Source organism: Bombyx mandarina, chromosome 03 (genome assembly GCF_030267445.1).
Source record: "Bombyx mandarina strain Sakado chromosome 03, ASM3026744v2".
Lineage (NCBI taxonomy): Eukaryota > Metazoa > Arthropoda > Insecta > Lepidoptera > Bombycidae > Bombyx > Bombyx mandarina.
In genome coordinates this window covers 4647086-4661713 of record NC_143210.1, presented here as the reverse complement: position 1 = coordinate 4661713, position 14628 = coordinate 4647086, and the positions used below count along the sequence as shown (strand labels likewise).

The 14628-nt window shown below is 38.6% G+C and overlaps 1 protein-coding gene across 2 annotated transcripts; it reads left to right on the top strand.

The window, feature by feature from the left end:
• The first annotated feature begins 1552 nt into the window (after window positions 1-1552).
• Window positions 1553-8117, top strand: LOC114252309 (uncharacterized). 2 transcript variants are annotated; one of them, XM_028186807.2, is made up of 3 exons: window positions 1553-1712; window positions 4486-4629; window positions 5800-8117. In XM_028186807.2, the coding sequence occupies exons 2-3, from the start codon at window positions 4493-4495 to the stop codon at window positions 6008-6010; spliced, it is 348 nt and encodes a 115-aa protein (XP_028042608.2). In that variant the 5' UTR covers window positions 1553-1712; window positions 4486-4492; the 3' UTR covers window positions 6011-8117. The 2 variants fall into 2 exon arrangements, with proteins under 2 accessions (XP_028042608.2, XP_089595467.1); XM_089739341.1 differs by having other exon boundaries at window positions 1573-1712; window positions 4489-4629.
• The last annotated feature ends 6511 nt before the right edge of the window (window positions 8118-14628 follow it).

Below are 14628 nucleotides of genomic sequence, written 5' to 3'. Positions count from 1 at the left end.
GTTTTAGTACTTGAATTCGGGATTTGAACTTGACAACTTTTAGAAGTCGTACGAATAATGATTAGAAACGCCAAGGGGGGTAAGCTACTGGTTAAAATATTTCGAATCTCGTTTCAAGAAGGACCTATCGATGCGCTTAGGAAAGAGCGTAGGGTTTATTTCAGGGCTAGATGGTATGTGGCGTGAATGATGTCTGGAAATGTACTCCGGATGAATATAATGAATAGGTAAGGATGAACTTTGGCAGAACGACAAAGGAAGATCTTCAATGTCTGTGTGCTTTGACTGAATAGACCGATGCAACTGCTGAATGATGTGATGTTGCCATGAAATGTTGTCGTTTGGCATTCCCGATCCTACGGACAGAATGGAAAGCAGTCGACGTCGCCCCAAACACGTCATTTCGGATCCTCCCGATCCACTAACGGTGCTTTTAGGTACCCCAAGCACCGGTCATCGTTCTCGTCGAACCCGTCACTTGCGATGAAGGGCTCGACGAGTAAATTAGCCCTCAGACACAGCCCACTGAGTTTCTCGCCGGATCTTCTCAGTGGGTCGCGTTTCCGATCCGGTGGTAGATTCTGCGAATCACGGCGCTGGCTAGGGTTCGTGCTAGCAACGTCGTCAGGTTTGAGCCCCGTGAGTTCACCTACTAGTTAAGGTTAAGCTGTAATAGCCTATCAAGGCTCTCAGCTTAGGTAGGAAAAAAAACTGTCATTTGGAACTTCAGTGTTTTTTTCAAACATACTCTAAGTCTAAAAGTTAGTAACGCGATGTTCAAAGTAGATGACGTTGATCCGGTCACACACAAAATTCCTTAGAGCACTCCCTATAATGATACGACAATAGCCCCTTACCATCTTGAATATCTACATAACGCAAAGGGGTGAAAGCTAAAATTATTGTTAATTACCACAAGTATTCCTGGGCTCGAAGCAATCATGCATTTCAAAGATTAACTAATCTAGTTTACCACATATTCCAAAGCAATATGTAGTAAGCTGAAGTTTGTGCATAGCTGGTTAAGAAACTGCCTGTTGTTTATGTTGGAGCAATTGTTATTGTGTACTGAATTAGAATTTGTTTGAAATTCAAGGCGAACATTTCTGTCATTTTAGTTTGTCTCAGTCAATGAATTTATCAGAATTAATTATTTATTACGCAAATACTATGCACTTAAATTTAAGTGATGATTTTTACCAAACATGTACTACGTATGTACTAACATATATATGTTCGCCATATTTTTTATGTAAAATTTCATCAACTAATAAGTTTTAAGGGGATTACCAACCACAAGTTGAATTCGTATGACGCATCAAATTGGACTCATTTCAATAGTTCGTCAGAAAAAAACGCTTCGGATAAATTAGGTAAATTCTTTATAATTTGTAAAACCGAACCAATCAAACCCACTACGTCATTACGTCCATCATTCTATTACCGTCTTTGTCTAACACACACTATTTACAGTCTGTCTCTTTTTAATTTATGCAGATTTAAATCATTTCCTTTCCTTCTAATGATAAAATACCATTCTGGTTTTTGTTTATAAACTTATGAATGATAAATATAGAATCAGTGTTCGTTAGACGTTTTGTGTGTGAATATCGTTCTGAGTGAATTTTTAATATTAGTTCAATAGATTTCCAAAGATTAGCAGTTAGGATTTCGTGATTTTTATTTTTATTAAATTTTCGTCTGTAAACAATGTAAGTGAATAACTATATATTTTTTATTGCTTTTTATACAGCCAAAGTGAACGGCCCTCCCGGTTCTCGGTTTAGTTTCGTGTTTGCCTGAGTCCATAGACATCATGACGTGAGCAGACCCCCCTGTCTTGAGACACATCGTCGGACTTCAAATCGTATGTAATAAATAGCTGCCCCTCTTTTCAAAACTAGATCTCAAGAGTGGTAGGACAATTGTACCACCCATTAAATTAATAAAATTTGAACCTTATTCATAAATATGATCACGATAACCTCGTACGTAATTTTCTGCTTCCCCGTATCTTTGTTCACAACATAATAGCTTAAGCAATATTGTGGTTTCCGTAATGTCTTGAAACCAGAGTCAAAGCAATCACTTAAATTTGTTGGTGTATAACTATTTGTAGAATGCGTAGTAGGTACAAAATAGTTGTGGGATCTGGTGGCCGCAGGTTCTTCTAAAACTTACACTTCGTAGCGATCGATGATTTGGAATATTTTGGTCAATATATATATTAAGTTTAAGTTAAGAAGTTTTTGAGGACTTTGCAGGGTAGATCATAATTTTTCCCCAACCCACCTAAGCTATCACCTACCTACATTTATGAGTAAGCTCGACTCTGATTTTACCGCAGAGAGCATCTTGCATGACACAAGGATTGTTTGGGTCGAATGAGCTGAAACTTGAAATAAAAAAAATAGGATCTAACGTAACATTAATTCAATTTGTTAGCGTTCTAAATAAACCTATTCTATGCGCAATGAATTAATGAATGAGACGATTACTAGCAATAGCCAATTATTTCCCAACAATGACATTTAAATTTTCCTATTTCTGCCGTGAAACAGTATTGCGTTTCGGTTTGAAGGGCGGAGCAGCCTCTGTACAGTAAAAACATAGATCTAAGAACTCAAATCTAAAAGCGGTGGCGACATTTTCGTTGTAGATATCTATGGACTCCGCTCACACACACATTGAAGCGGACAAAAAAATCTAACTGAAAAAAAACCGGTTAGTTTGTTTGTGCGCTGCAGCAATTAATTACAAATAAACTCAAATGACGGGTAGTCAGCGTGTGACAAGCGCGTGCCTTCACAAATCTGATAAGGATGTTTGTCTAAAACATGAATGATGATTCTCTCAATCTACCCTTGTCGATTAGTCTCTAGTATCTGACCAATTATGTAGATAGATGAGTATTTTATCTGTGCCCAACTCAACCTTTGGATTACATCAAAAGTCACGGGTCAATTAACGGTTCTAATTAATCACAATGTTTGTTTTTGCACAGTGACGAGATATAACAATGAATAGATTAAAATACAAATTATAGTTTTCTAAAATGTAAATCTATTTTCTGAACATAGATAATACACATACATTAGTTATAGATAAGCAACTCAAGCACTCAACAATAATGTTTACGGGCTTCGCCCACTAGATGGCTTCGCTTAGATTAGTTTCTTATTGCTCCTATAGATGGCAGTAAGAGATTACCTATATTTTATTTTTAATGAAGGATTTTGTAAATTTTCAGAAACCACAAATTGATAAAATTTAATCGATTTGTCTTCAAATAAAGACTTGTGTTCTTTTTTTTCAATTTCTTTGGTTAGTTGTACAATAATGAAATTCCATTAAATTTAACAACATATAAGTTTAGGGGCATCCGCTACAAGATGTCGCTGGTTGCCATACAAAAAATATTTGTCTTAAAAGTATAGCAGTTTCAGGGCCCTGTTTCTGAAACTTTGCGTTTTCATTTAGTAAATTTAACAAAAATCAAGCTTGCAAAACGTTTATGAATACGCGCAATTAATATTGGTAGGGTATTGTAAGGTACTGGGTATTGTATGTACTGTAAGACCGTGCTGGTATATAGACAATTTCCACGAAACAGTTACGCATTCTGCTTTGAAGAACGCGACAACGGTTATATAATTCAATTAATATTCCGACCTCATGTCTCAAGGTTCTACACTACTAAATAAAACAACGCTGTTTATAGTACTAATAATAATTACTAGTGGTCATCCAGTGGTCCAAATTCGACCATAATTAATTTAAATTATAATTTTGAACATTTTTATAGTTCTATTGTCACATTTATATAATCATCATTTATATAATAGGCATTGTTCTATAATCAGAGTTTTCGCCAAAGTTACACTATAGACAAATAATTATTAAAGACAAGCAATACTAATCTATTCTCAATTTGACCACAGATTACAGAAAAATTAAACAAAAAAGTATAAATGCGTGTGTGTGTGTGTGTGTCAAAAACATGGTAGTGTGTGTAATGTTTTTTTATTGATGTCATGTATTGTTTATGCATAATTTAAAAAAAAAATTGCATTCTATTTATCTATATTGTGTACAAAGTATTTGCTTCACGTGTTAGTTTAAAGATGATTTTTTTCTAATGAAAAACATTTTTTACTGGTGGTTGGACCTTGTGAGTCCGCGCGGGTAGGTACCACCACCCTGTCTATTCCTGCCGTGAAGCAGTAATGCGTTTCGGTTTGAAGGGTGGGGCAGCCGTTGTAACTATACTTGAGACCTTAGAACTTATATCTCAAGGTGGGTGGCGCATTTACGTTGTAGATGCTATGGGCTCCAGTAACCACTTAACACCGGGTGGGCTGTGAGCTCGTCCACCCATCTAAGCAATAAAAATAAATAAAAAAGATGACAAGAACGTCTCCAATGTCTTTAATGTTTAATTTTAACACCGTATAACCAGTCTAACTAGATTCACATTATTTACAGTAGCATCATGAAGATTACAGTACTCTGCGTAGCTATGATGGTTATTTGCTGCTCGGCCCAACGTTCGCCATACGCTGGAAGACAACCAATAGGTTTTCCTGCAATTCAAAGCACGGCACCCCCAGAAGACGCCTTGGGCAATAGGTATGTGTTTTTTTTTTATTGCCCTTGTAGGCAGACGATGGTGAGTGGTTACCGTCGCCCATGGACTTCAACATTGCCAGGGACAGAGCCAAGCCGCTGCCTACCGCTTAATACTCTCCACAAGCCTCGTTTGAAGAAAGACATGTTCAAAGATTAACAAGTATTAATGGATTAGATTTAGTTGGTTTAATAAGCTTTTATTAGCTTCAGACGTATGTATGTATGTTTGTAACGGAATCTTTGAACATGATTTTGACCCCTTCAAAACGTCGGATTAACTCGAAATTTGGTATACTTATTAAGGACCGATGACAATTCGATATTTAAAAAAAAATTAAAAAATTGAAATTCTACTAAGAAATGAAAAATAAATGATAGTTTCAAAAATTAAGAAAATACGCTTTTATACAAAATCCAACTAAAAAATAGAAAATTAAAATTTTTAATAAAGTTGAATTAAAAATAGAATAAGAAAAATGATTTTATTGTAAAAGAGCGTGGGGTGCTTTTCAGGATATTATCAAAATAGCCCTTCTACTCATATCTGTTCATAAAAAAATTATAAAATATTTATAAAATTACTTATACCATGCACCAAAGCGTATTTTGTTAGTTTTTTTAAACTATTATTTATTTTGGTTGTAAATCGTTATGTTAAATCTGTCGAGCGTAGGTCAGTGCGTGGTAACATTCCCGATTTGATGTTTTTTTTCACCTGAAATCGTCTTGGCAAAAAGATCGCTTCTAGTCTTCATTAACGACGTATTCAATTCGTAGCAAATTATCATCAGTCAATGCTAATAAGGTTTTAAGAGTAAACTCAACACAATTTTCACAATACGCTAATTAAAAAAAAGTATTTACCTAAAAATTAGATTAATTATTTCTTAAAACTATAATATTATAATTCGCACGCGAACAAGAAAACCGTGAGAAAATCTGCTAATGATAAAATTTTTGTCTTATTTGTTTTCGTGAGGAACAAAAGGCCTCTAATTACAGTATAATAATATTAAATGTTCTTCGTCTTTATTAATATTTTTCTATAGTGGAGTCTTGGCGTTGAAAATACAATCATAATAGTGTACAAAATTACAGTTCCAATTAATTATAGTCGAATTTCGACTACTGCGGGACCACTAGTTGAAATATAATTTGGTCAAATTCCAGATTCGGAGACGATATCAGTACGACGACAATACGACTCCCGATCGAAGCTTTGGGTGACGCTGAACTGGTGAATCGACTAAGAAAACTGCCGGTCGACAAGCAGCCGTTTTGGCTCCTCAACTGGCTGGCTTTGGAAGCCAACAGGAAGAATCCACAGAATTTCAATCAAAGACCGAATAGTTTTCTTGATAACTCCATTAGGAATGTTTAAAATGTTTGTACGTCAGTGATTTTGTTTTTTATATCGATTTAAATATTATGGTGCAGATTAAATAATCACTTTGTTTCTTCAAGGCTGAATACATGTCATGGTTTAAAAATTTAACAAAAGATATCAGTTTCATTCTACTTGACTATAAGATAAATAAATGTATCTACAAATCTGCTTTTCATTATGGTTTATTTTTATATTTGTCCTTCTGAAGCTATGAATTGTAAGCAGCAAGGAATCTGAAATAGATAGACAAAAACACGAGATTAAGTTGTATTTTTTTTATATTGTACAACATTGTATTGTCTTCTTCATTTGCTTTTATTTATTTCTCAGAGAAACGCACCAGCCATTTCGTTGTAAGTGGTTATCTGAGAAGATATATATGTATGTAGGTATAAAGTACATTAGGAACCATGGTCATGACGCCAAATGGTGCAATAGGTCAAATTATACCGGTCTCACTTGGATAAAGTTTGTATCACCTTTCAAGCTTGAACTCATGACTGTTTCGTGGTTTGACGAAACGTTTTGCCTTTAGTACTCTACTACTACTACTAGTCCCATTTAAAAGGTTATATTAAAAAATAAATCCTTAAAAAAATTAATCTATTAAACTATTATTTGGGATAATGGCTGACAAATAATTCTGTTTTAACAATTCGATTGCTTATGTTAATTTAATTTGTAGAAACTGACGATCGGCACCTACTGATGAAACTGATGTTATTATAAATTCATAAATGTCTGTTTGGTTAGGTGCGTCCGAATACGAGTTTATTGAAAACTAGCGGCCCGCTCCGGCTCCGCTCGGGTCTTTATCAAAAATTTCAACGGTATTTGATGTTGTTTAATTTTTTTTAAATAAAAGAACACTTATTGCGGCATAACTATAATAGTTAGACATATGCTGTCCCGACACTTTTTGTAAATAATAATGTGTTCTATAAAGTCGTAGTAAATTATTTTATTCTATCATCAATAGTTTTCGCAGGGCACGCGATGTAAAGAATATTTTAGGTAATTTTTTGACACCTTGGCTTACATTATTGGAGTTTTAGTAAGGATTGCTAATTTTTTTCAAAAAAGATTATAGCTTATGTCACTCGGGAATAGCTTAGCCAAACAGTGAAAGAATTTTTCAAATCGGTTCAGTAGTTTCGGAGCCTATTCAATACAAACAAACAAACAAATCTTTCCTCTTTATAATATTAGTATAGATGAAATAGAATTAATTTATGTGTTTCTGCTGACCTGCCCAATTATTTGTAACTGCTTGCCTCTGTTTGTTTGAGAATAACAAACAAAGTACTCTAGGAATCATAATCAAACATTTGTAATTAAATAAAAACCGGTATATGATAAATTCATAACGATGACAGAAACTGGATTCAGTTTCACGTAATTGATGCCTGAGACACATGTTTCAATGCGTTTTCAAATTTCAAGGGCAAAAAATCACTATTTCCAAAATTTGTTTACAATAAGAGGCTTTATAATCAGTGCCATTAATATGAAAAAAGGTTAATACTGTTAATAGCTTCTTGTTCTTGCCTTTACCCCACATTATGTGGGGTTAGCGCAGCATGTTCTCTTATCATGCTGCATAAGGATTTGGCATGAGTTTTACAAGCGGCCCCTTGCCTGACGTCAACTCTCCTTGGGTTAAATCTCCATATATTCATTTCAACATCACATTCTGTTTCTACTTTTGGTGCTTCTTTTAATTCAACCATTTCTGTTTCTATAATTTGCTCTTTATTATGATTTATAATGAAATTTTGATTTTCGATTCCCAAAAATGCTGTCAAATACACTTGGGATGTGAACATCGTAATGTTAAGTTATTTGTTTAGGACTCAATATAAGACCAATTTATATTCGAAGTACGCTCGAACACGTTTCGCTTCATGAAATATCCATCTCATCAATAACGCTGTTGACAATTTATAACATGTACGCGAATAAGCAAACTTTGAAATATATTCAGCGTCATTTGATCACTAACAAGCAGCAGATGGATTTTATTTTCCTATTAATAACTCATTACTGTTTAATTGCTGCAAATAAATTTACAAAAGGAAATACCTTTGTTTATTCGTCCACAAGTTTTTGTTTAAATTTCGGCGGACATACTCACTTTTCACTTTATTTTAATTAACTAGTTAGTGTACATATTAACATCCAGTCGTAATTAAACTTGAAGCATGAGGCAGAAGTCTCATAGACGTTTTTTTTTATTGCCTATATGTATGGACGAGCTCACAGCCCACCTGGTGTTAAGTGGTAACTGGAACCCATAGACATCTACAACGTAAACGTGCTACACACCTTGAGATAGAAGTTCTAAGGTCTCAAGTATAGTTACATCGGCTGCCCCACCCTTCAGACCGAAACGCATTACTGCTTCACGGCAGAAATAGGCGGGGCGGTGGTACCTACCCGTGAGGACTCACAAAAGGTCCTATCACCAGTAAAAACTAACTGTTGTAATAACGCCACCATCAACACAACCAGCAAGCTAAAATTACGATAAAAAGAGCTTTAAAGTGAAATTACATACAACAGTAATTTATAATTAGCTCATAAAATCTCAAGACAAATGTAATAAAAATGAATACGAAAAAATTTCCATTTGTAATTTTTTTTCTAAATAACAGGATGTTTCAATATTAGATATGCTTAAAATATTATGACAGTGAAAATTATAAGGTTATTTTCGAAAATAACTTTAATAGAAAAAGTGTCAAACAAGGAATGTTAGTGTTACGACTGGTAACAAATTGAGCTAAATTTTAATTTAATTAGTAAGTGGCAGTTGTAAAAGTTATTAACGTAAAAAGTTTTCATGCTTCTCGCCAACAAATTGAAAAGTTCAATGAGTTCATGATTATCAGCTTTTGGAATGCAAATTTGAAAACAATTGCTTTGTGATAAAAAGAAAAATTCTCTGACCGGAAAACAAGGCTATTTCACGATGAAAAAAACATCAATATTATATCTTTTGCATTGCATCTTTTTTTTTTTCCTACCTAAGCTGATAGCCTTAGAGGCCATTTCAGCGTAACCGAGCTAGTGGGTGAGCTCACGGGGCTCAAACCTGATGACGTTGCTAACACGAACCCTAGCAAGAGCCGTGCTTCGCAGAATCTACCACCGGATCGGAAACGCGACCCACTGAGAAGATCCGGCGAGAAACTCAGTGGGCTGTGTCTGAGAGTTAATTTACTCGTCGAGCCCTTCGTCGCAAGGCATTGCATCCAGGCAATGGATCAAACTACATTAAAAAAAAAAAACTTTGTTTATCATAGTCGGAAAATAGTTGAAAGCACTAATAGCATATAAAGGAAAATTCATTTTCTTTTTTTCTTTTTTCGGCATCATTCCAACTATGTTACACGATTTTGTCCAATTTTCATAAATGTTCATAGCATAAAACAATTGCGGTTTTTCAAAAGACAAGCAAAAAGCTTCGAGCACAAAACAAAAATGGTATCTCAATATTCAGTGTTCTCCAGACCGTATTCAGAGTTTGAGCTCCATTGAAATGGCTTCAACTATTGTATAGTAAAAATCCGTGACCAATATTCATGTTGCTCTATTGAAATACCACTTATTATGTGTTACTATTTATTTAAATGTTAAATTCATTGAATTGTTGCTTTCTTTTGTGTAGACGTTAATTATGTCATTTTATTAAAACGTTTACCAAACTATTATCAAATCCAAAATAAAGGTTTCAGGAATCTATATATTAATACGTAAAGCAAAAACTTTGTATCCCTTTTTAAGAAAATTGCGCGGACGGAGGAATATGAAATTTTCCACACTTATAGAGAATATAGAGAAGAAGTGCACAATGCTAATATTTTTTTTAAAATAATGCATAAAAGATACATTAAATCAATAAAGAAAATATTACACACACTACATACCATGTATTTGACACACACACGCATGCATACTATTTATTGTCAAACTTTTGTTCTTGACGTCTGTTGTCAAATTGGGAATAGAATATGGTTTGTCTTTGTTATTATTTTTTTTATATATAAAAAATAAAAAAAATTGTAAAATTTGTGATTATAGAAGTATAAAATACAATCATAATGGTGTACAAACGTACAATTCCAATTAATTATAGTCGAATTTCGACTACTGCAGTACCTCTAGTATTTAAAAAACTTGAATATTTAATACAAATATATTAGATAATTTTTCGGTAGTAAATAATCGGAAATTATTGAATTATCGAATGAAATAGCTTTACTTAACCTTTACCTTTACCCTTGAAGCTTTACTTACCCTTCAAATATTATCTAGCTGTCAGAAGTTATTTATCGAGATTATAACAGGGAATTTTTCATTTTTTATTTCAAGGCATCATACAATAATTTAGGGTTACAACAAATTTATATAGGATAAATTTAAAAAAAGCTGTAATATCATGGTTATATGTATTTAGTTAGTTTAAAGTGCTAGGTAGATATTTTTCGTGATTAAAACTCTGAGGTATGGATAAATTATTGAAATATAATAATATGTAGTTAAAATTGAGAGTAGCTTTAAATAAGTTTTAAAAGAAAAATCCCAAGTTATCGTCAAGGTATCCAGACCCTGAGGAAGGAGGGGCGCCCGGTGGATACAGCCGCCGGGTATCGTCCTATCGTACTGCTGGACGAGGCGGGAAAATTGCTGGAACGTATTCTGGCTGCCCGCATCGTTCGGCACCTGGTCGGGGTGGGGCCTGACCTGTCGGCGGAGCAGTACGGCTTCCGGGAGGGCCGTTCGACCGTGGATGCAATTCTTCGCGTGCGGTCCCTCTCGGACGAGGCCGTTTCTCGGGGTGGGGTGGCGCTGGCGGTGTCTCTTGACATCGCCAACGCATTTAACACTCTGCCCTGGACCGTGATAGGGGGGGCACTGGAGAGGCATGGAGTGCCCCTCTACCTCCGCCGGCTGGTTGGGTCCTATTTGTGGGCCAGGTCGGTCGTATGTACCGGGTACGGTGGGACCCTTCATCGTTTTCCGGTCGTGCGTGGTGTTCCGCAGGGGTCGGTTCTCGGCCCCCTCTTGTGGAATATCGGGTACGACTGGGTGCTGAGGGGCGCCCTCCTCCCGGGCCTCCGCGTTATTTGTTACGCGGACGACACGTTGGTCGTGGCCCGGGGGGATGATTATAGGGAGTCTGCCCGTCTCGCCACAGCGGGAGTGGCCCTCGTCGTCGGAAGGATAAGGAGGCTGGGTCTCGACGTGGCGCTCAATAAATCCGAGGCTCTGTGGTTTCACGGGCCGCGGGGGGCGCCACCCGTTGACACCCACATCGTGGTTGGAGGCGTCCGGATAGGGGTCGGGGTGCAGTTGAAGTACCTCGGCCTCGTGTTGGACAGCCGGTGGGCTTTTCGTGCTCACTTTGCGGAGCTGGTCCCCCGATTGATGGGGACGGCCGGTTCTTTGAGCCGGCTGCTCCCGAATGTTGGGGGACCGGATCAGGTTGTGCGCCGCCTCTACGCGGGGGTGGTGCGATCGATGGCCCTGTACGGTGCACCTGTGTGGGCTGAGCCGCGTAACCGGGCCACTATGGCTCGGTTCCTGCGCCGGCCGCAGCGCACCGTTGCCATCAGGGTCATTCGCGGATATCGCACCGTCTCCTTCGAGGCGGCGTGTGTTTTGGCGGGGACGCCGCCATGGGAGCTGGAGGCGGAGTCGCTCGCTGCCGACTATCGGTGGCGCAGCGAGCTTCGTGCTCGGGGCGTGGCGCGTCTCCCCGAAAGTGAGCTGCGGGCGCGGAAGGCCCATTCTCGGCGGTCCGTGCTCGAGTCGTGGTCGAGGCGATTGGCCAACCCCACGTGGGGGCTACGGACCGTCGAGGCGGTTTACCCGGTCTTTGATGACTGGGTGAATCGTGGCGAAGGACGTCTCACCTTTCGTCTGGTGCAGGTGCTGACCGGGCACGGATGCTTCGGGAAGTACCTGCGCCGGATAGGGGCTGAGCCGACGACGAGGTGTCACCATTGTGGACACGACCTGGACACGGCGGAGCATACGCTCGCTGTCTGCCCCGCTTGGGAGGTGCAGCGCCGTGTCCTGGTCGCAAAGATAGGACCTGACTTGTCGCTGCCTGGCGTCGTGGCGTCGATGCTTGGCAGCGATGAGTCATGGAAGGCTATGCTCGACTTCTGCGAGTGCACCATCTCGCAGAAGGAGGCGGCGGGGCGAGTGAGGGAAAGCTCTCCTCACTACGCAGAAACCCCGGGTCCCACCCGTTTTGTGCGGGGAGGGACCCAGACGTGGGGTGGCATGCTCTGCACGCTCACCCGCAATAGGAAGCCGGGTGATGGTAGACCGCGTTCCCCCGACCGCTCTGGGGGAAGGTGTAACGCGGCGCCATCAAAGCGGGCTCTCGGCCCGCTGAACGAGGGAACCGGTGGTCGTGTCGCTGGCGGCCACCGGTCCGGCGTCCGTGGGACGGTGGGATGGATGTAATGTGCTCTGCGTCAACCCTGTCCCGCCGTTTCAATAGCCCCGACTGGGCTCCGGCCCGGTCCGAGGTAGGGCGCCGGTTGTGAGCGGCAGGAGTTTTTAGTGAGGTTCAACTCTCACATACCCCACCTGCCGCGCGGGTGGGGATCCGGCGATTTTCTCCTGTGGAAAAAATAAATAAATAAAAAAAGGTATCCAGACCCAGACCGGATTTTTTTTTATTGCCTAGATGTATGGACGAGCTCACAGCCCACCTGGTGTTAAGTGGTTACTGGAATCCATAGACATCTACAACGTAAATGCGCCATACACCTTAAGATATAAGTTTTAAGGTCTCAGTATAGTTACAACGGCTGCCTTACCTTCAAACCGAAACGCATTACTGCTTCACGGCAGAAATAGGCGGGGCGGTGGTACCTACCCGTGCGGACTCACAAGAGGTCCTACCATCAGTAATTACGCAAATTATAATTTTCCGGGTTTGCGCCTCCTTCCAGACTGAAGTCATTCTCTTTTTTAACACAGCTTAAATTTTGAATATATACACCTCCTTCCAGACCTCCTTCCAGACTGATGTCATTCTCAATTTTAACACAGCTTAAATTTTGAATATATATACTTGTGAAACTCCTCATCAGATACAATATAGTTAACTCATAATTAAAACTACTCTTATGGCTTAACCATAGCGACAGAGTATACTAAATGTCAGTGTTAATGACGGTTTTTAATTTTCCTGCTATCAGATGCCTTCAACGACGAGTCTGGTAACATAATCGTGATCCCTTTTGATATTATTTATAACGTAGTCATCATCATCACATCAGTCGCAGCTATTCCTCACAAACATAATAAACTGGCTGTTCAAAACAGCATGCAACTAACAATGCCATTTGGCAATGATCGGGATTTTAAAAATTTCTTCGCATTCGCAGTGTTGGTTAACACTTATAATACCGAACACTCCAAGGCACTCAAACGTGACTCGTGAAGCTCTCATTGTCACTCAATTCGTAAATTTCACTGAATTCAGATGTCTAAAAATACATCGCTCAGAGGCTTCGTTCAATATTAACGAAAAGGGATCAACTTTCGCATGTTACTTACTGTATTTGTTTTGAATGATCAGAGGTTTTATCTAGAATTATTTTTATGGCGCATGTGCTCAATTTCTCATTTATTATTCTCACTGGTGGTAGGACCTCTTGGGAGTCCGCACGGGTAGGTACCACCACCCCGCCTATTTCCGCCGTGAAGCAGTAATGCGTTTCGGTTCGAAGGGTGGGGCAGCCGTTGTAACTATACTGAGATCTTAGAACTTATATCTCGAGGTGGGTGGCGCATTTACGTTGTAGATGTCTATGGGCTCCAGTAATCACTTAACACCAGGTGGGCTGTGAGCTCGTCCATCCATCTAAGCAATAAAAAATAAAAAATAAATTATTCAAAATTTAATGAAGTTATTATTATTTGACATTTTTGCTATACTCGTACAAGTTTTTGATTTATGAATTCCCAATTTCATATTATTGGTATAGCCAATGTTTTTCTTGCTTCAAGTTTCCTTCGCCCTACACTCAACTTTGGGGGTAAGGAAGTGACGTTGAGGTAAAGAAGTGACGTTCCCAACTTGACTTGACTTGAGCTGATTGTTAAAACAGTAAGTATTTTTCCATTTCAAGGGTAGTATCAGATACAATGTAATCTACGTAGCTTCTATTAATACTATTAGGCAAATCGTCAGCTTATCTTTCTACGAAAGTAAAATCTCAATTTTTTTTCGGTACTTAATTGCAAACTGCAAACTACCCAGACAAGTAGGGAAAGCATTATCAACGACACTTTGTTATATGCCAAATAAATGATTGTGTGTTGTATTTGTTTAAATTGACGATGGGCTTAATACCCTTTTTAGTAAAAGTTTAGAAACAGCTCAGACAAACGTTAACTTAAATTAGCGGTCATTAATATCAAAATATTCTGAACTTTAAATTCGTTGTCGACTCCAACGTCGTTCATTCCACGTTTCGTCCCTCTCTATTTCTTAGATAAATCTTTTTAGAAAGATTTGCTATTTATCCCTTTAGAAAGATGCTGCGGAGTAATACATAAACAACAATTGTCACGTCTCAATA